We start from the raw sequence: 22,075 nt of genomic DNA, 5'->3' as shown, positions 1-22,075 counted from the left end.
TTCAGTCCGTGGAGTAATAGTCTTTCTTGCCAAGGCTTGCCTCTGTTTTGCATTTGTTGTATCAAGCATCAAAGCACTTACCCCCGGGGAGGCTGTGACCAGGGCTGCTGCCAGATGCTGTGAGAGTATTTCAGGCCCTTCCTGTGCATTAGGGCTGCTCCGTGATGTACCTGCTGTGTTCCTTTCTCATCCTCGCATCGCCTGCTGCCACTGCTCATATAAATAGTTCTTGGAAGCAGCACAGGTTGTCACTGAGTTGGGTTTTCTCCCCCCTCTTGATACCTGGCTTCCATGTCATGGCCCCTGCAGCTCTAAATGACAATTCAAGATGACAAAAATGCTGCCATGTGGAAAGGAGCAAACACACTTGGAAAAGTCAGTGGTTAGCTCAAGTGCTCTTTGGCTCCCGATTACCCCACCCACTGATTCTACTCTTTCTTGTTGGCCGACGTGGTCTTTTTCTTGCTCTCGGGATTGATCTCCTAACCCTCCCTTTCCGTTCCCGCTAAGTCTGATTCTCCCCAGATCCTGTGGATTGAACCTCTGAGACATCTCCTGACCCCCTCTGCATTCCACTGCATGTCTTGGTTACCTTTCCTCGACACTTTAGGAGTAGTTGCCTGTGTGGTCCCCCTGCCTCCAGTTTTGCTCCTGCATCATCCTGTAAATGCAGACGGATTAAAGACTTTCCCAGTACTTGGGAGATAAAGTTCAAAGTCCCTATCGTGATATTCAGGGGACTTAAAAATTTGAGCCAGACCTTTGCCTTTAGCTCTGTTCCCACTTCCTCCACACATCCAGGAGAAGACACTTTGCCTCTGTCAGCAGCACTAGGTGTATCAAGACCATTTCCTGCAACATGTCTTTGCATACATTTCTAAAACTCTTCTTAAACTGTCTTTCACCTACTCTTTTGGGAAAAGTTTGTTGGCCATTGATGATCTACTATGTCACCAGTTTTGTAAAATTTTCCTGAATGTGACTAGATAGAGTTGGTTGGTCCTTCTGTGGGCCTTGTGTTTCTAGTAAAGTACTTACCAGACTATAAGCCTTTCAACAAGTACCTTGAATGTTTCATTTATTCTTTTTTTTTTTTTTTTAGAATTTTTTTTTTCAACGTTTATTTATTTTTGGGACAGAGAGAGACAGAGCATGAACGGGGGAGGGGCAGAGAGAGAGGGAGACACAGAATCGGAAACAGGCTCCAGGCTCTGAGCCATCAGCCCAGAGCCTGACGCGGGGCTCGAACTCACTGACCGCGAGATCGTGACCTGGCTGAAGTCGGACGCTTAACTGACTGCGCCACCCAGGCGCCCCTCATTTATTCTTTAAATAAACACCAGTATTTCATATTTTAGATAAAGCACTCAGTGGGTAGTAAATGGGTAGAGCCCGTTCTTGTGTTGCATCAGCCTGATAAAAGCTAATCAGGCAGAAATAATATCAAATGGAAACATGGGTCTATATTAAGGAATGTTGAATCCTAGAAATAGAAATAGCAAGTGAATAAACAGAAAAGATTCTTCCCCTTGCTTCTTAATTTCTTTAAAAGACTATTGACTATTTAAAGAAAAAATAAGAGCATATAATTTTGTTGTGCATATCATATAGAGAAGTAAAATATGTAACCAAAAATAGCACAAAGAAATGGAAGGGAGACGGAGGAGAGGAGGATGGCGGTTGTTACATGCTACTGTTACGATACCGTTTGAAGTTAAAATGTAGTAAGTTAAAGATGCATATTGGAAACCCTTTAGCAACCACTTAAAGTGTGGATAATAAGCCAGAAGAGAGAAAATGAGTTACTAGAAAATGCTTAATCTGAAAAGGAGGGAAGAGGTGGCAAGTAAAGAACTAGAATCTTAATAGTCAAATAGCAATGTGGTAGACTTAAATCTAATGTACCAAGAATTATTTTAAATGTAAATGGACTAAAGACTGTATTTAAAAGTACAAGTTGTCAGACTATAGTAAAACATAAAAACAAACAAACAAACTAGAGACAACTACGTGTTTTCTACCAGAAACTCACAATTATGTAGAGTGTATAAGTACAAATATGGGGGGGGGGGGAGATATGCCAGGCAAACACTTAATCATGAGAAAGTTGGTGTGGGTATATTAATATCAAACAAGTAGACTTTGAGGAGAAAAGGGTAGGATAATTTTATTGATAGACAGGTCGAGTCATCAAGAGTACATAAAAAGTATAAATGCAAATGTACTTAAAGCATAACTTCAAAATAAAACCAGGATCTTGGGGAGAAACGGAAAATACCAGTTATAGTTGGGTATTTCAACACCTGTATCTCAGTATTTGATAGACAAGCAGACAGAAAATTAGGAAGAATATAGGAAACATGTATACTTGTAGTAAATAATTCCAGCTAACTGATATTTATAGGACACTAAATGCATATATTAGAAAAGATGAATGGTTCAAAAAAAGGGTGAAGAGTAGTTACCAATGAAATGGAAAATGAAAAAATAATATGTAGAGTAAATGGAACTAAAAGTTGATTCTTGGAAAAGATTAATAAAATTAATAAACTATAGCCAGGATGATCAGAATTAAAAAGAGAAAGCACAAATTACTGTGAATGAATCATCATAAAATCTGTACACATTAAAATAATAAAAGTACATTATGATAAATCATATTCTGATAAATTTTACAAATGAAAAATGTTTTGAAAGACAGAAATTACTAAAGTTGACACAAGAAGAAATAGAGTCCTTGAGATAGTCCCATATCAGTTAGTTTAAATTCTTAATTAAAAACTCCCCATGAAGCAGACTTTACACTCAGATGGCTTCACTGTGAAATATATCAAACTTTTAAGGAGAAATAATACCACTTTTACAAAAATTCTTCCACAAGTAGACAAGGGAGGGAATAATTCCAGTTCTCATTTTATGACACTATCTTCACCCTGATGCCAATTGGGAGAAACATTACGAGAAAGCAAATGTTGTGATCCATGTCCTCATATGCATAATTCTAAAAATTCAGAACCAAATACTAATAAATCCACCCTAGCAATATAAAAGAGATATGCAATATGAACAATTCAGGTTTCATCCAACAACACAAGGTTGTTTTACCATTGAAAAATCAGTGCATTTACTAACAAAATAAAGGAGAAAAATAAGATGTCAGTGATGAAAAAAATCCTCTGACAAAATTGAACACTTATGATAGAAACTGTCCATAAACAAGGCTCGGAGGAGAACTTGTGCAGTCTGATCTGGATGATCTACAAAACCCTAAAATTATGTAGCTTAACATAATACTTAATTGGGAAAGACTGAACACTTGTTCTGAGATCAGGACAAGTCAGGACAAGTATGTTTGCTCTTGCCAGTGTATTCATTACTTTTCTGCTATTTCTACCTAATCAGGGCAGGCAATGAGATGAGAAACGAATTAAAGCTGTAAAAATTGGAAATGAAGAACAGTTAGCAATCACATGTGTTTGCATGATACATATGATCATGTACGTAAATATTCTAAGAGATCTACCACCCTAAAGAAATTATTGGAACTAATAAGTTAACAAGATTGCAGGATGATACCATATTATATTCAGAAATCAACTATGGTTTTATACACTGGTGTATAGTAGCAATTAATTTGCAAATGAAATTTTGAAAATATTTGTATTATAGTAAAAAACATTCAACACTTAGGGATAAATCTTTTTAAAGATGATCTCTACCTTGAAAATGTCAAAGTACAGCTAAGGGAAATTAGAGAACACTTAAATAATTGGAGAGCTATACCATGCCTGTTGATTTAAAGAATCAATTATTGCTAAGATATCAGTTCCCCCAAATTGGATTATAAATTCAGTGCAATTCCAGTCAAAATCCCAGCAGGTTGGGTGCCCGGGTGGCTTGGTCGGCTAAGCGTCTGACTCTTGATAGCAACTCAGTTCTTGGTCTCAAGGTCATGAATTCAAACTCCATGTTGGGCTCCACCCCAGATGTGAAGCCTACTTGGAAAAAAAATAAAATCCAAGCAGATTTTTTTTGGAGTGCAATTGACAAGTTGTTACAGAAATTATTTCAAAATGCCTATTGCCAATGGACTAGACACACATCTACACACACACACACACACACACACACACAAAGTTGGTGTAGGCGATGATTTTAAGGCAGTGTGCCGTTAGACTAGCTAAGACAGTGCTGTTGTTATAGACAAAGGGATCAATGGGCCATAATAGTCTAGAGATAGGCTTTTTTATATATGATCAAATGATTTTTAAGGTATGAAAACAACTTCACGTGGAGTGAAAAGGTTTTTCAACAAATGGTGCTGGAAGAACTGGATACGAATGTGGGGAAAAGAAGAACTTTCACCCGTAGGTTCCATCATACACAAAAATTCATTTGAGATGGGTTCTAGACCTAAAAGAAAAAACTTTGCTACTTTTTCTTTGAAAAGGTTTATAAAGTATCTTTGTAACTTTGGTGCAAAGATTCGTCAGGTGGGGTCAAAGACTACTAACTATAAAATTAAAAAGTTGATAAAATTTAAAACTTCACCTCGTGAAAAGGCAGGGTGCATGCTGTGAGCAAAAATGCATTACACATTTATGCAATGAGGTCTTGTATCCAAAACATAGGGAAGTCTTTAAAAATAAACACTTAGTGACAATTAAAAAATGGGTGGAGGATTTGAACAGGGCACCTGGGTGGCTCAGTCATTTGGGTGTCCAGGTCTTGATTTTGGCTTAGGTCATGATCCCAGGGTTGTAGGATCAAGCCCCACGTTGGGCTCCACAAACAGATACTCACCTGAAAGTGCTGAGCATCATTCATCATTACAGAAGTGCAGATTAAAACCACAATTAGATACCACTGGATACCCTTTAGTGTGGCCAAACTTAAGACCAATGATACTAAATGCCAGTAAGAATGTGAAACAGCTGGAACCCTATAAATCACTTATGGGATGTAACGTGGCACCCCCACTTTACACATCGGTCAGGCACTTTGTGTAGAGTGTGACATCTGCCTACCCAAGGACCTCACGGATTTTGACTCAAGAAAAAGAAACATTTATATTCACAAAAAGATGCCTGTAAGAAGTTTCATAACAGCTATCTTTGTAATGACCCCAAACTGGAAACAACCCCAAATGCAGGGGAATGAATGAAGAATCTGTGATATATCCATGCAGACGAACGTACTCAAATGAACTACAGTATATGCGACAACATGGAATAAACTCGAAACTGTGATGCTAATCACTGTATGACTTCATTTATAACAATTTCTAGAACAGGAAAACTCATTCTGAGAAAACAAGTCTAAATAGTGGTTGTCTATACGTTGAGGTGGGGCAGGGCAGGAATTGACTTGGAAGGATGAGGCTACTAATTGTCCCAGTTTGCCTGGGATTTAGCAGCTTTTAGGTCCGAAACCCCTTTGCCCCGGGAGAGCCTTCAGTGCTGGGCAAATCCAAACAGGGGGTCACCCCAGAAAGAATAGCATCTTTCTGAGATGGTGAAATGTATATCTTGATGGAGGTGTGGGTTACAGGATTGTAGACAAATGTAAAGCTCGTCAAACTGTGTGTGTATTTCTGGTCTGTGTATTTCATTGTATATGAACTATATCTCCAAAATTTTGTTGTTCGCCTGCAAAAGTATATGTACAACTGGAGAGAACACTTGATTTTTTTTTCAATTTTTTAAAATGTTTATTCATTTTTGAGAGACAGAGCATGAGCAGAGGAGGGGCAGAGAGAGAGAGGGAGACACAGAATTGAAGCAGGCCCCAGGCTGAGCTGTCAGCACAGAGCCTGACACAGGGCTCAATCTCAGTGACCGTGAGATCTTGACCTGAGCTAACGTCAGACACTTAACTGACTGAGACTCCCAGGAGCCACAAGAACACTTGATTTTATACTGGAGAAGGAAAGGTGGCAAAGAAAATGGAACATTGTCCAAATTCTTGAAGAGTGAGCAAGGTTTCACCACTCATTTGCTGGGAGGAGTGGGGGACTAACACTGGACTTCTGTTTCCTTGGCCAGATTTTGAGCTTTTTGCAGTCCGGAGGCAGGAGGTTAACCTTGGTACCTCAAGGCTTGGCACCTTTGGCCCATGGTAGGGCCGTGCGAAACTTAAGGAGTGATTGGACGAGTATAGACAGTTCTTGACTTATGATGGCCTGACTTAGAATCTTTCAACCTTACAGTAGGGTGAAAGTCATCTGAATTCAGTTTCTACTGTTTTTGTGATTTTGAACTTGGATCTTTTCCTGGGCTAGCGGTATGTGGATACTTGGCTTGTTAGGCTGGGCAGTGGTGGGGAGCTGCGGCCCCAGTCAGCCAGTGAGTATGAGGGTCCACGACTGGCACACTGACGCCCATTCTACATCCTCAGTGGCCATTCTGTTGGTCAGTACGGTAGTCAGTTATATGAGATATTATTAAATAGGCATTTTTGATGTTTCTGCCCAACTGTAGACTAATGTAAGTGTTCTTAGGCACATTTAAGGTGGGCGAGGCTAAACCGTGGTATTTGGGAGGTTAGTGTATGAAATGCATTTCAACTTAGGATGGGTTTATCTGGATGTAACTCCACTGTAACTGGAGGAAGATCTGTAGATGACAGCAATACTACATTTTTTCAGGTGTCTTTTGTGTAAAAGGCATTGCTTCTAAAAAATTTTCTTAAGCTCTGTTTTCCTTAGCGACCTATGTAAACTACATGGCCTGGAATATAGTAGAATTACCATGCATTTGATTTGGGTACTCGAATTTTGCATTTCATTGAGGTTGATGTGACAGTGTCTCTGGAATTCATTATTTTTTGTCTTGCTCACAGGTGATTTTTCTGTTAGCATCATGCCATTTTAGAGTCAAGCATCCATCCCCATAGCGGGCCCATTTTGACGCATTTGCTTTATAAATGAGGTCCAGAGAAGGGTGTGTGATTTGCCCAGGTTCTCACAGCTTGCTGGTGACAGACTGGCATCCACGGGTCACGGCTTCAAGACCTCTGCAGCACAGACGGCTGGATGACCCGCAGTACGTGTTAGTTGGAGCTTGTGTGGAGATTCGGGCTGACTTTGGTGCAAAAAAGCCACAGACACATCAAAAGATAACTATTGCTGGCATAAACAATCTACTTGGAACCCAAAATATAAATGGATACGAAGGCATTGTGCTCCTTGGAATGGTCCTATATACCTGCTCCTCTCGCGAATATTGATAACTGATGCAGTTTTTCTCACTGGGAGTTGTTTAATGAGAGTGTTTTAGGAGTGAAGGGGGATGGGAAATCCTATTTATTCAGGGCCTGCTGTATTCTAGGGAGTGACCTAGGTCTGTCGGGCTCAGCGTCCTATTAAACTCCGTAAACCCTTCGAAGTCGGCCTTGCTCTCTGGAGATGTTGCCTGAGCCGTACATTAACGAGTGGAAGAGGTGTGGTGTGCTTTCCGGCCTTCTGGGCACCGTTTCTGCCAGCGGTCCTCTGAGCTGGGAGCGCGGAGGCCTGGGTTCTGGTCTGCATTCTGCCCCTCACCCCTGCCATATCTTTGGAGGCGGCTGGCTCTCCCCCAGGTCCGCCTTCCTGCCCCTCACGGGAGTGCTCGGCGTGGCCCTGCTCACCTCACCCGGCTGATGCGAGAAGCGGAGGACGCCACGGAGGACGCAGGTGTGTTCTTGACCCCAGCGCGGTGTAGATGGGAGGCAGAGCTGTCTTTGCTCTTTCCCCCCACTTCTCCCTCAGGGGTGTGTGCATGGGTCTCAGATGACTTGTATTGAGGAGATCGGTTGCTTTGAGATTCACTCGTTTCACACCAAGCTGGCTGGTATGTTGTTAGGGAGCAGACTGAAACGGATTGGGCCATGCCACCCCTGTCTGAATGCCCAGCCCTCGTCTCTCCTGAGGAGCAATTTCTTTCTAGTCTGTTAGAATAAATGATCCAATCTCATGCGTTGCTACTCTGAGCTATGTGAAAAACACTCTCCCCTGCGCAGGGCCAGGGTGTAATCGTTACTACGTTATTAAGAGAACTCCTACCACTTGACACATCACAGCACTTATCCCTGGCCGTTTAGAAAAGTTCCATTTCCCCCCATGGGGTAAGACCGCTCAACTCTGTAGGGAACATGTGCTCACAGACCCACAATAAAGGCAATCTTAACGTTGGGTTGTTGGGTTTTATCGTGGTAGATCTTTTTCAAGTTGTTACATTTATTTATTAAGTTGGCTTCAAGCCTAACAAGAAGGTAGCGTTTTAACAAGCACCAGGATTCAGAAGAACGTACCTGTATCTGCTTTCAAATTTTGATTCCACTGCTTACCTGCACTGTGATCTTGAGCAAATCATTTATATTCCTTTAGCCTGAAACAGATAACATTGATAGTGTCCAGTTGTGCTGACGTAAAAATGTGTGTAAAGTACCTAATACAGTGCCTGACACCAGGTAGATCACTGAAAGGAGGTGGTTGTCACTTTTCTTGTGTGTCTGCCGTGCACGTTCCAGTCGTGTGCCACATTCTAGGGACAAAGGGCTGGGTGGGTCGTGCAGAAACGTAACAGCTTTGGTGCAGCGGGCTCTGTGGATGTCCTTATGATGTCACTCACGGAACGTATCTGAACGGTCCCTTCGCCTTTGCCCCACTGCTGGACGCACTGCTGTATTGGTACCGCCTAGCCAATGACGCAAGCGGTCACTGGAGCCCCTGTGTGGCTCGGTCCCTTAGGCATCCGGCTCTTGATCTCAGCTCCAGTCTTGATCCCGGGGTTGTGAGTTCAAGCCCCGTACTGGGCTTCACCCTGGGCATGGAGCCTACTTAAAAAAATAACCAGGCAGTAATCAATGGAATTGTTAAATATTAGAATGGGGATGTGAGCAGTGTGGGGTGAGAATCTTGAAGAAAACAAGATGCTGAATTTGCATCGGATGGTTACAGGGGGTATGGCAGGAACTCTTCAGGGAGGTGGGGGTAGGGCACTTCATGGTCCCTGTGATGGGGAGCGACGGGCAGAAGGGGGCGCCCAGTGCAGGGTGCGGCTGGGCACTGGAGTGGACCCTGCTGGCTGCTGGAGGGCAGGTATTAACCTGGTTTGGCCCCAGGTGGCTGGCAGGCACCAGAGAGCTGCCTCATCTTTTGCACTGGAGTATTTATTACCAATTAAACCTAGGAAGAAAAAGGCTCAATCCTCCTCTCCTCTGAGATGACAGAAAATGAAATGAGGTTTTAAATTCTGTTGGTCTGATTCAGACTCATGCCATTTTTTTTCCAATTTATTTTGAAGTAGATTTTCACAGGAAGTTGCCAAAAAATGTACAGATCCTGTGCAGCCCACATCCCGCCCTCCCCAGTAGGATATAAAATATTCAGGTCTGCAGTTGGGAAATGGAGAGAATAAATACTGAGAAGAATTACTTGAAGTGCCCAGTGAAGACCCCTTTATAATATTTAATGAACTTTCCAAATTTTTTTATTAAAATTTTTTTAAATGTTTATTTACTTTTAAGGGAGAGAGAGAGAGAGCGCGCACCAGCAGGGGAGAGGCAGAGAGAGAGGGAGACACAGAATCCGAAGCAGGCTCCAGGCTCTGAGCTGTCAGCACAGAGCCCTGTGCGGGGCTTGAACCCATGAACCAGGAGATCATGACCTGAGCCGAAGTCAGATGCGTAACTGATCGAGCCACCCAGGCGCCCCGAACTTTCCAGATTTTTTTCAACACAGAGGCTTTAGCAAGGTTGTTGATGTCCATGAGATAGAGTAGGCCATGAAAGGCCCAGAAGTCCTGGAGACGGTGCCCTGTGCTTAGCCCTGGGTCCGTGTCTGGGGGAGGCCTGCTGCGGCCCCGCTCCCACTTGGACTGGAGGTGGTATCGTTGGGATGCTGCTCTCAGCTGCTGCCTCACACATCTAATTTCTGGGAAGGATGGTCCAGCGCAGGGTGGGGAACCCGTGCTCTTGCCTTGTGGCAGGGGCCAGGGTGGTCCAGCCAGCGAGCCCACGCGAGAGGGTGGTGAGCCCGCCTCTGCCCCACCATCACCACCTTCTCGGCTGTCTGCGGGGACGGGAGGAGGGCTGCCTTGCCTCTCGGAGAACCACACGCAGCACCGCTGCCCCCAGCTGCCACGGCGGTTCGGTCGGTGGGCGCGTCAGGTTGGAGGGAGCTTCCTCCCCTCCCCCACCTGCTGGCTCGCGTTCCCTGAGATGTTGACCTCCCCCTTTCATTGTCTTTCCAGCTGTTAGTGTATTGGAGGCCTGGAGGGCGGGACGCAGCCTGTCAGAGGCAGGAGCGGCTGGACATTCCGTCTAGACTGTTACCCACACGGTTAGCCCTCTCTGGCTCCTGGTCTGCTGGCCATGAGCCCCGGGTGTACCGCCTCCCAGTTTCTGTGTCTGCTCACAGGTGTATCTTGAGGAGACTCCTTTTGTGTCTTACTGATACTTAGTAATAAACTATTAAAACTGATAATTTTGGGGGGCCCGGGTGGCTTGGTTGAGCGTCTGACTCTCAATTTTGGCTTGGGTCATGATCTCACAGTTCATGAGCATTGGGCTCTGTGCTGACTGCTTGGAGCCTGCTGGGATTCTCTCTCTCTCTCTCTCTCTCTCTCTCTCTCTCTCTGCCCCTTGTCTGCTTGTTTGCGCTCTCACTCAAAAAAAAAAAAATAAACAACAAACAAAATCGATAATTTTAAGTGATCTGTATTTTATCTTAGGTTGTGATATCCTTAAATATCACCTGTTGATGTTCGTTTTAAGACCATATACTTACTAAAGACAGATGTAAAGTTTTCTATTTAACAAATAATAGACACTAATATATTTGGAAAGTGTGATTTATAAACGTCAATTTAAAATGCCTAGGTCACGTTTGATTTAGGGATTGAACGTAAGGGTAAAGGTAGATTCTATAAAAGCAAAGGTTGGCCAGAGTTTCTTTGCAACCTAATGATTAGAATTCTTGCACTTTGCATTTTTAAAGTTTTACTAGTTTGTTTGTTTAATCCTTGTAGAGTGAGTCTCAAATGCTGATACGTGGAGTGATTCCAGGCGGTTGTTTGCAAATATTCTTCTGTGAGCAATTCTATTTGAATCTGGCTTCTCACCATTCCCAGAAAACGAAAAGCCATATTGGACCCGGTCATGCTTACGTGCTATCGTTGTGAGTCACAAAGCATCTGGCGGTGCCCAGCACACACACCTGGTGTCAGTCACCAGAGGCACAATGTCACACGTGTGCTCCTGGCTCCTGTCTCTCACGCTTGGTCCATTCTGAGTATAAGTTCGGCGATGTAACAGAGAGTAAGCGGTGGGTTCTTCGGAGCTGCTGTGGTGCTATGCTGGGTCTGTTGGAAGACGAGACCGCGTTGTGACCGAGCCGTGAGCATGTTTCTCCGAGCGCCAGTGGCCCCTGGGCACTCTGCGTCCTGCACCCTCAGCCTGTGACATGGTTGCTTTCTATTTAAACAGCTTTATCAAAACGTCATTCGCATACCATACAGTCCGCCCGCTTAGACCGTAATTGAGTATGTTTAGTATGTTCAGAGAGTTGTTCAACCCTTAGCGCAGTCTAAATTTGGAACTTTCCATCCTCCCCGAAGAGGCCCTGTACCCTTTAGTAGTTACGCCCATCCTTCATTCCTGGCAGCCACAAATCTCTCTAGATTGTCTGTTCTTGATATTTTATATCAGTGGAATTATGCAGTAGGTGACTGTCTTCTTCCACTTAGCATAGGGTTTTCAAGGTTCACCCATAGTGAAGTATCCTGTCCTTTGTTTTTATGGCTGAATAATATTCCATCGTGTGGATATACCACGTTCTGTTGATCCATTCTTTAGTTGATGGGTATTTGGGTTGATTCCATTTTCTGGCTGTTACGAATAATACTGTTGTGAATATTTATGGGCAAGTTTTTGTGTGGACATATGTTTTTATTTCTCTTGGGGATACCTAGGAGTGGAAATATCGGATCATATGGTAACTCTATATTTAGTCATTTTAGGGACCTGCCAGACTGTTTTGCAAAGTGGGTGCACCATTTTGCATTCCCACAGTAGTATCTGAGGGTTCCAATTTCTGCACGTCTTGCCGACATTTGTTAGTGTGTCTTTGTAATTATAGCCATTCCAAGTGGCTTCTCTTAAAGGGAAGTTTTTAAAACATTATTTAAGAGCTTATTAACTGAAAAGTTAGAAACAGAGATCCTTCCTGCCATTCTCAAGCTGGGCACTCATTTTTTTTCTGGAAAGAAAGCAGATGAGAGAAAACAAGAAGGCTTACAGAACTTTGATAAAAGACCACACGCATTTGGACAATTTGGTGTGCGTGGCTATCCCCGTGTGTTCTGGTTTTGTTTGCTCACTTGACTGCACTCCTCGGGATGTTTGAACACTAACATTTAGACCCTGGGAGGCCTCAGAGATACTGACCAGACTCTGGGGGGCTGAGGGGAGAGAGCGCCCCACTTACTTTCTGGTTGAGGCACTGTGGTGTTTAGACAGACTGAGACCTTGGCGTGGGAATTTCTCAGGCTCACTTTCAGCTGAGTCAATATTGAATAATTAGCCGGGAGTGCTTGGTTGGCAGGCCTGTATGCTTTCCCTTTGGCGGCTCCACTGACAGCTACCCAGCTAATAATAATCACCAGCTCGTGTGTTGATGTAATCCTCTGCCGGAGTTTTCTTTCTGCTCCTACTTCCACCTTCTTTTTCCATTGGAACCTTTTAATAATTTTATGAGACAGGCACTCTTGTGCCCGTTGGGAAAACTGAGGCTCAGAGAAATGAAACGGTTTGCTTAAGACATTACAGACATTGGGCTACAGAATTGGTATTCATTCACAACGAGTTTTATGCACTAGAGCTCATCAGACTCGTCATGATGTTTGTTTTTTAATTGCGTCAGTTAAAAACATTTCAAATTGACACACAGTAAACTTGACTTCTCTGATGTACAGTTTTATGAGTTCTAACTCACATGGACATTTGTATATTCACCACAGTCAGGGTAAAAAACAGTTCTATCACCCCCTAGAAGTTCATTCATTACGTTACCCGTTATAATCTTACCCTGCCCCACCCCTCAACAGGTGACCACAGATCTGTTCTCCATCGCTGGGTTTGACTCTCCCAGAATGTTATATAAATGGAATCATGCTGTATTTAAGCTTTTGAAAGTGAGTTTTTTCATTGACTATTGATTTTGAGATCCGTCCCAAGTTGTTGAATATATCAGTAGTTGGATTTTTTTTTTTTTTTATTGCCAAGGAGGTTTCCGCTGTATAGATGTACTGTAGTTTGTGAGTTCTTGTACCGATTAAAAGACATTTGGATTGTTCCCAGCTTTTTTTTTTTCAAGTTAGTTAACATACACTGTAGTCTTGGCTTCAGGAGTAGAAACCAGTGACTCATCATTGACCTATAACCCCCAGCGCTCATCCCAACAAGTGCCCTCCTTAATGCCCATCACCCATCTAACCCATCCCCCCACCCAACACCATTCCAGCCACCCTCAGTTTGTTCTCTGTTTTCAAGAGCCTCTTAACGTTTGCCTCCCTCTCTGTTTTTATTTTTTTTCCTTCCTCTCCCCTAGGATCACCCATTAAGTTTCTCAAATTCCACATATGAGTAAAATCATGTGATATCTGTCTTTCTCTGACTGACTTATTTAGCTTAGCGTAATAACCTCCAGTTCCATCCACATTGTTGTAAATGGCAAGATTTCCTTCTATTTCATCACTGAATAGTATTCCATTGTATATGTAAACCACATCTTCTTAATCCATTCATCAGCTGATGGACATTCGGGCTCTATCCATAATTCGGCTATTATTGACAGCACTGCTCTAAACATTGGGTGCATGTGCCCCTTCAAATCAGCATTTTTGTATCCTTTGGATAGATTCCTAGGAGCAATTGCTGGGTCATAAGGAAGTTCTATTTTTAATTTCTTGGGGGAAACTCCACACTCTTTTCCAGAGTGGCTGCACCAGTTTGCATTCCCACCAAGAATGCAGTAGGGCTCCCCTTTCTCTACATCCTCACTAGCATCTGTTGTTTCCTGAGTTGTTAATTTTAGACATCCTGACCGGTGCAAGGTGGTATCTCTGTGGTTTTGATTTGTATTTCCCTGATGATGAGTGATGTTGAGCATCTTTTCATGTGCCTATTAGCCCTCTGGATGTCTTCTTTGGGAAAGTATCTATTCGTGACTTTTGCCCACTTCTTCACTGGATTATTGGGTTTTCTTTGGTGTTGAGTTGGATAAATTCTTTATAGATTTCCCTTTATCGATATGTCATTTACACATAGCTTCTCCCATCCTGAAGGGTTGCCTTTAGTTTTGCTGATTGTTTCTTTTGCTGTGCAGAAGCTTTTTATCTTGATGAGGTCCCAATAGTTCATTTTTGCTTTTGTTTCCCTTGCCTCTGGAGACATGTCGAGTAAGAAGTTGCTGTAGCCGAGGTCAAAGAGGTTGCTGCCTGTTTTCTCCTGTAGGATTTTGATGGTTTCCTGTCTCACGTTTAGGTCTTTCATCCATTTGGAATTTATTTTTGTGTCTGGTGTAAGAAAGTGGTCCAGTTTCCTTCTTCTGCATGTTGTTGTCCAGTTCTCCCAGCACCATTTGCTAAAGAGACTTTTTTCATTGGATTCTCTTTCCTGCTTTTTCAAAGATTAGTTGGCCATATATTTGTGGGCCCATTTCTGGGTATTGTCCCCAGCTTTTTGTGATTGTGAATAGAGCTGCTATGAATACCTGTGTATAGTGTTTTCATGAATGTAGTATTCGTGGGGATTTTTTTTTTTCATGGCTTAAAATATGGTCAGTATTCTGGTAAATGTTGCTGAACACTTGAGAAGTACATGTGTTGTGCTGCTGTTGGGTGGAGTGTTCTCTTAGTGTCCATCAGATCCAGGTGGTCTGTGGGGTTGTTTGTTCTGTGTCCTTGCTGATTTCATGTCTGATTTGCCGTGCCTTGCTGAGAGTGGGGTGACATCTTTAACTTGGCGATTTTGTTCATTTCTTCTTTTACTTCTCTTTCTTTCTGTATGTATTTTGAAGCTTCTGTAGCTAGGTGTATTTAGGTTAAGAATTATTATGTGTTCTTGGTAAATTAATGCTTTATCATTATATAATGATCCTTCATGTTCTTATTGATTTTCTTCTCAAATTTTTATTTAAATTCTAGTTATTACCATACAGTACCATATTGGTTTCAGGAGTAGAGCTCAGTGATTCATCACTTACATACAACACCCAGTGCTTATCACAAGTGCCCTCCTTAATACCCATCACCCATGTAGCCCATTGCTCACCCACCTCCCTCCATCAACCCTCAGTTTGTTTTCTGTTGTTAAGAGTCTCTCATGATTTGGTACCCTCTCTCTCTCTCTCTCTCTCTTTTCCCCTTTCTGTATGTTCTTCTGTTAAACTGTACATGAGTAAAATCATATGGTATTTGTCTTTCTCTGACTTACTTTACTTAGCATAATACAGTCTAGCTCCATCTATGTCATTGCAAATGGCAAGATTTAATTCTTTTTGATGGCTAATATTCCATTGTGTGTGTGTGTCTGTGTGTGTGTGTGTGTCTGTGTGTGTGTGTGTGTGTGTATACACACACACAACACATCTTCTTTATCCATTCAACCGTTGGTGGACAGTTGGGCTCTTTCCATAGTTTAGCTATTGTTGGTAATGCTGCTAAAACATCAGGGTGGGGGCGCCTGGGTGGCGCAGTCGGTTAGGCGTCCGACTTCAGCCAGGTCACGATCTCGCGGTCCGTGAGTTCGAGCCCCGCGTCAGGCTCTGGGCTGATGGCTCAGCGCCTGGGGCCTGTTTCCGATTCTGTGTCTCCCTCTCTCTCTGCCCCTCCCCCGTTCATGCTCTGTCTCTCTCTGTCCCAAATAAATAAATAAACGTTGAAAAAAAAAAATTAAAAAAAAAAAACATCAGGGTGCATGTAACCCTTCGAATCAATATTTTTGTATCATTTGGTTAAATACCTAGTAGTACAATTGCTGGATCATATGGTAGTTCTGCTTTTAACTTTTTAAGGAACCTCCACACTGTTTTACAGAGTGGCTGTACCAATTTGCAATCCCACCAAGGGTCTAAAAGGATTCCCCTTTCTCCACATGCTTGCCAACACCTATTGTTTCTTGTGTTGTTAATTTTGGGCATTCTGACAGGCGTGAGATGATATCTTATCATGGTTTTGACTTGTATTTCCCTGGTGATGAGTGATGTTGAGCATTTTTTCATGTGCATGTTAGCCGTCTGAATGTCTTCTTTGGGAAAATGACTATTCATGTCTTTTGCCCATTTCTTCACTGGATTGTTTGTTTTTTGGGTGTTGAGTTTGATAGGTTCTTTATAGATTTTTGGATACTAACCCTTTATCTGATATGTCCTTTATGAATATCTTTTCCCATTCTATAGGCTGCCTTTTAGTTATGTTGGTGGTTTCTGTTGCTATGCAGAAGCTTTTTATCTTAATGAGGTTCCAATAGTTCATGTTTGCTTTGTTTCCCTTGCTTCCAGAAATGGGTCTAGTAAGAAATTGTTCCCACTGAAGTCAAAGAGGTTTTTGCCTGTGTTCTCTTCTAGGATATAACATTCTTCTTTATCTCTGCTTATTTTCTGCTCTTACATGTACCCTGAAGTGTCTGATCCTAATGTAATACTCCAGGGTTGTTGTTTTTTTTTTTAAATTAATGTTTATTTGGTGTATTCTTTTCTATTCATGTACTTTTAGCCTAGCTATATTGTTCTATTTAAAGTGAGTTTATTCTAAATAACATATAGTTCAATCTTTTTGAGTCTGTTCTTACAGTCTCTGTTAATTATAATGTTTAGGTCATTTATATTTAATGTAGTTCTTGATATATTCATATTTAGGTTTATCTATGTTTTCTTCTAAAGGACTTATTTTTTTAACATTTAGTTACTCAGTCTATTTGAAATTTATTTTTGTTGATGGTGTGAGGTAGGGATATCATTTCTTGTTGTGTCTGCATCACCATGTGTACCAGCACCAGTTAGTGAATCTTCCCATTAATCAACACTGCCACTTCAGTCATATATCTACTTGTCTTATATTCATGGATCTGTTTGGGGCCTGTTTTTTTCCACTGATGTATTGGTATATCACTGCCTCCAGCATCACTGTCCTCATTACTCCAGCTTTATAACAGTTCTTGATATCTGTTTGGCCAGCTCCCTTCCAAACATCATCCTGACCATTGTTCTGTATGTTACTCGCCCTTTGGTCTTACATATAAATTTTAGAAGCAGTATTTTGAATAGTTTTGACCAAAACTGAAACTCTGTTGGGATTTTGTATTGTGTTTCATTGAATTTCTGGAAATTTATAAAGTGGGGACGTATTTTTAAAAAAGTTAAGTCTTCCCCTCCTTGAACAAAATCCATTTCTGCATTTATTCATTGTCTTCAATACCAATCCATAAAACTTTAAAACCATTCTTCATGAATGTCCTGAAAACATTTTTAAAAAGATTTATTCCTAAGTGCATTGCTATTGTAAATACGCTTTCTTAACACAATGATTTGGTAATCGTTTCTTGTTGGCATATACGAAAGTTACTGATTTGTGTGGGTCTGTGTCCTCACCTACTATTCAACAGCCTTTTGAGTGTGATTTTCCTCATTTTACAAAATGACTAAACGTTTCATTTTGTAAGCTCACCTCCTCTTTCCCAGCCCTCTCCCATCACAACACTGTGATTTCCATGAAGGTGGAGGTGAATTTTTCTCGTTACTCTCATACAGACTCCCAGTGCCTGAAACAGTGCCTGACACACAGCAGGTACTCAGTGGATGTTTGTATGTGTTAGATGAAGTGACACAGTTCCTAACCCTCAGCAGAGGAAACAGTACATACTAACTCAGTTGAGGTGGTTTCACACACACACACGGCTGTCTTTGCCTGGAATGTGTGTCTCCTGTCTACGTGACCGCATCATCCCCTTCCCAGGCAGATGGGCCAGTTCTTCCAGGACGTATTCCTGGGTTTCCCTATACTTCATAAAGATGGATCCAGAAAAACACAAACAAAAAAAGAAGACAAAACAAAGCAAAGCAAGCTGGGATTAAAAGTAGCTATGTGCTCAAATGGATCGTAAAACCTAAGAAAATCATCCAAAGTGATGTGGAAAGATACACAGAGTGAAGGACATTATGGTGGGTACAAAATGCTGCTGCAGTTGAGGAAATTAATTTATGAATGATGGAAAGTAAAGGTCTTCCAGTACATCATGACTCCAACACTCCTGGGGAATAGAAACACCATGTCAAGAGGCCCCCACACTCAGTGAGTCAGAGGAAACAGAGGACACACGAGCATGACGGACTGGTGTTCATTCCCGTGCGGTTCTCTAACATTCTGTGAGTGAAAACCACATATATCTGAGTCTTTTCTTCCTGCTCTAAAAAAATCACTTCAATTTTCCTCCTCTGATAAATGTTTTACGAATTCCCATTCCTGATGAAAGATTTTGCTGTGATTAAAGATTTCATGAAGTTATGACAAAGGCAGAATAGATCTTCATTCTTGAAAGCTCATTTTTCTGTGAGCGGAGTGAAGATGCCTCTTGTATGCAGCTGTCAGAGCTAATGAATATTTTCCAAGTGCCGTACCTCTGGGGAAAACACTCCCACCCAAGGAACCTAGAATCAACCAACGTGAACCTGCTTCTCTGAAGACATGTGGGGCAATGTCTCACAGAAACAGCAGGAACGAGAAAGGTTTACCTTCCTTCCCTGAGAGTGGGTTTACAAGTGCAGATCTTGAAGAGCTGGTATTTCACAGATGCCCCGTAGCCTGGTGATGATGATGGCGGTGCGCATGTGGGTGCGTGCGTCCCTGGCCAGGTGACTGCACACTTTCCCCCCTCAGATCCCTTCTCTGGAAAGAGCAGACAATGAAGTTTAGAATACTTGACTCCCTCTACCCTGAAAAGCAAAGGATTTTGAGTTGTAAGACTTGGGTGTTGGCCGCCTCACTGGTGTTGGTGGCCGTGCCCTGAGCCTCACTTTCCTTACCTATAAACGGGTCTGGGGAGGACAGCTTCCCAAGGGTGTGGAGGTGAAATGAAGTGCAGGCAGCCCTCACACACGGGATGTTTGCCCTCCCGCCTTCCTGTGCTACCAACAAAGCCTTGAGACATAAACTTGAGAACTTTGATGCCCTTTGGAGGGTCATGTTTTTTTTTTTTAATGTTTATTTACTTTAGAGAGAGAGAGAGTGTGTGCAGGCAAGGGGCAGACACACACACACACACACACACACACAGAATCCGAAGCAGGCTTCAGGCTCTGAGCTGTCAGCATGGAGCCCGACGTGGGGCTCGAACTCATGAACTAGGAGATCATGACCTGAGCCGAAGTTGGACCCTTGACCGACTGAACCCCCAGGTGCTGGAGGGTCATGTTTTGAAGACCTACCAAGCTGAAGAAGACCCCAAGCACAGATCTTCTTCTGAGGCCTTTTTTCCTCCTATGAAAAAGTGCTTGCCTCACTCCAGAACCATTTCTGCCTCTGTTGCTGACATCTGTGTCTGCTTCAGTCGTGGGTACGGCTGTCCCGGTCACATGAGCAAACACTGGCTCCTTGTCGTGTGGCCGCTGTGACACTTGGTATTTAAGACACTGGGCAAGCTTCAGACGAGCTTTCGAGTGTAATGGAAACATACCAAATGGTGACTGACCCAGACGGCACGCGTGCGGTTGTTGTTTGTGCGTGCAGCTGAGGAGTCTGGCGGGCAGGAGGCGCTGAGGGGCTGCTTTTGCTGCTGCACATGTCCTGGCCTCCCAGAATCCTCCCGGCCCCACTCGCATCCACAGCTTCCACGCCTCCCGGTGGGTGCTGGACTGCTCAGCATCCTGTTCCTGTCGAGGCAGGTGGGGCGTGGGAATGGGGAGGCTGAAGAGGGGACCACCTTCTCTTGTTGGGGGAGCCGGGCCGTCTTAGCTGGGAGAGAAGGTCTCCTGTCCTCACTGGCTAACACCGTGGCTCCTGGACTTCTGCTGTGGCGGGGGAACTGGGATTTGAGCGTTGTTACCTTCTGGACTAGAGAGAACAGGGCTGCTGGTGTCAGGAGTGTGGGGGAGAGTAAGGAAGGTGCAGTCTGTGTGAGACTCCCGGTAGGCGCACACACCGCCCCCCCCCCCCCACCGCCCCGCGATGTGGGTCTCCACGTGCCAGCGCCCCGCACCTCGCTGGGCCCCGGCGGGAGCCCCGCAGGCCCGGCAATGGGGTCACGACGTGGACGCGCCATTCATTGACAGGCACTGTGTGTGCACCAAGCGCTTTGCCAGCCGCTGTCTTACTTCTGCGTCCGGTGTTCGAGGCCTCACACGCACGAGGCTTGGAGAACTCCGGTTACCGTCCCAGGGCCATTTCGTTTGTAAAGGGCGTGCTGCGTTACAGGCGTGTGTCCCCAGGGCCAGGGAGGATCTGATGTCCAAACCTGTTTTGCAGAGTGAGCCTCTGTAACCCTTCATGCCAGGGCACGTGACAGTTTGATCCGTTGCTCCTCTGATATCCTCAAGAAACGGGAGGTCTTTGGTGGGGGGAGAAAAGGCCAAGTAGCTCTCCTCTCTGGCTCCCAGAAGATCCTCAACTTTCCCTTGTCTTCCACACAGTACCCGCCAGTGCCACCTGCTCCTAGATATCTTCAACTCCACGGAGCATGAGCTGACGGTCAGCGCCCGCGGCAACGAGGAGCTCATCTTGCACGCCGGCGAGTGTCAGCGGTGAGTGTCCCCGCGTCCTGCCTCTCCCTGCTTCCCTCACCTCACTCGGAAACACCTTGAGATAACCCTCCCTCTGAGCCCCCAGAGGATAGGCGGGCTTGTCTGTCTGTCTCTCCGTGCAAGGTTCAGTGAAAGAACCTGAAGTGGCTTCGAATTGGAGGCAGGTGTCGAGTCGAGGTAAAGCCACGGGGTGTCTGTCGAAGGAAGCAGTGGCACGTGCTTCCGGGAGCCACATCTTGGGAGGCGCTGTGGCGCCTGGGCCTGCCTTGGCTGGCAAATTCTCGAAGCTGTATCTGGGAACAGTTGATGTTGATTGTGGGGCCTGCATCGGTAGTGCCGGGAAGTCCCTTGGAAGAATTCCGCAAAAAGGCCAGGCTCAGACCTGCGGGAGGGGTGTGGTGCCACCCACTCCCAGTCCCCAGATGGCAAAGACGGGGCTCCACCGAGCTGTGGACGTGCCCTGGTCCGGCAGGAGCGGAGTTGGAAGTGAGCGCTGACCCGAGCAAAGCCAGGGCCCCCAGGGCATGTCCCGAGGCAGGTGGACTTTAGGGGGAAGCTCTTCTGCCTGGGGAGCCCCTTCCCCGGGCCAGCCCCCTGCCCGCGGGGCCTCTGCTCACGTCGGCACCTGTGTCTCCAAGCCCAGCTCGTATGGTATAGCCGGAATTATAGCTGGGATGAGATGGAAATGGAATGCAATTTTTATGTTTAATTGCAAAATACTTTCCACAGAAAGAAAATAATTTGGAAACCGGCACACGCATGTCCCAGATTTAAGCGCTCGGTCATATTGGCCCCAGATCTCTGTCTCTTCCTATCTTTCTTCCTCACTCCTTCACTTCATCATTCTTCCTCTGTCAGTCTTGTCTGTGTCTTCCTCTTTATTTAGGGAAATAAAATGCTTAAAAAAAAACTGACATGAACACAGTCGGTGGGGGAATTATAATTTCAAGCCACACCACTCCACATTCATCAGAGTGTTTAAAGACACGGACGGTGCTGGATGCTGGTGAGGATGTGAAGCAGCCGGAACTCACCCGCCTCGGTGGGGGGATGAGCTGGTGTGACCACTTTCAGGAGGGTTTGCGGTTTCTTAGAAAACTAAACGCACACCTACCCTGTGCCCAGCAGTTCCAAATCCAGTAATTTATTCAAGAAAAATGTAAATGTTTATTCACAAAAAGACTTACACAAGAATGTTCGTAGCCAAAAGATAGAGCCCAGATGTCCATTACAGGAAAGTGGATAAGCAAAGGGTGGCATTTCTCCTGCAAGTGGGGGAATGCTCAGCAACCAGACCTGACA

At 44.1% G+C, this 22,075-nt stretch overlaps 1 protein-coding gene across 3 annotated transcripts in view; it reads left to right on the top strand.

Annotated features, from left to right (window-relative positions):
• Positions 1-22,075, top strand: part of TRAPPC9 (trafficking protein particle complex subunit 9) — a 568,190-nt gene that overhangs the window by 357,737 nt on the left and 188,378 nt on the right. For all 3 annotated transcript variants that reach the window (XM_047842486.1, XM_047842485.1, XM_047842487.1), the window contains one exon: positions 20,663-20,773. In XM_047842486.1, coding sequence (XP_047698442.1) covers positions 20,663-20,773 — 111 coding nt within the window. The remainder of the gene's footprint in view (positions 1-20,662; positions 20,774-22,075) is intronic.

The sequence above is a fragment of the Prionailurus viverrinus genome, chromosome F2 (genome assembly GCF_022837055.1).
Source record: "Prionailurus viverrinus isolate Anna chromosome F2, UM_Priviv_1.0, whole genome shotgun sequence".
Lineage (NCBI taxonomy): Eukaryota > Metazoa > Chordata > Mammalia > Carnivora > Felidae > Prionailurus > Prionailurus viverrinus.
The sequence above is the reverse complement of the archived record's forward strand: the minus strand, read 5'-3'. Positions and strand labels throughout refer to the sequence as shown.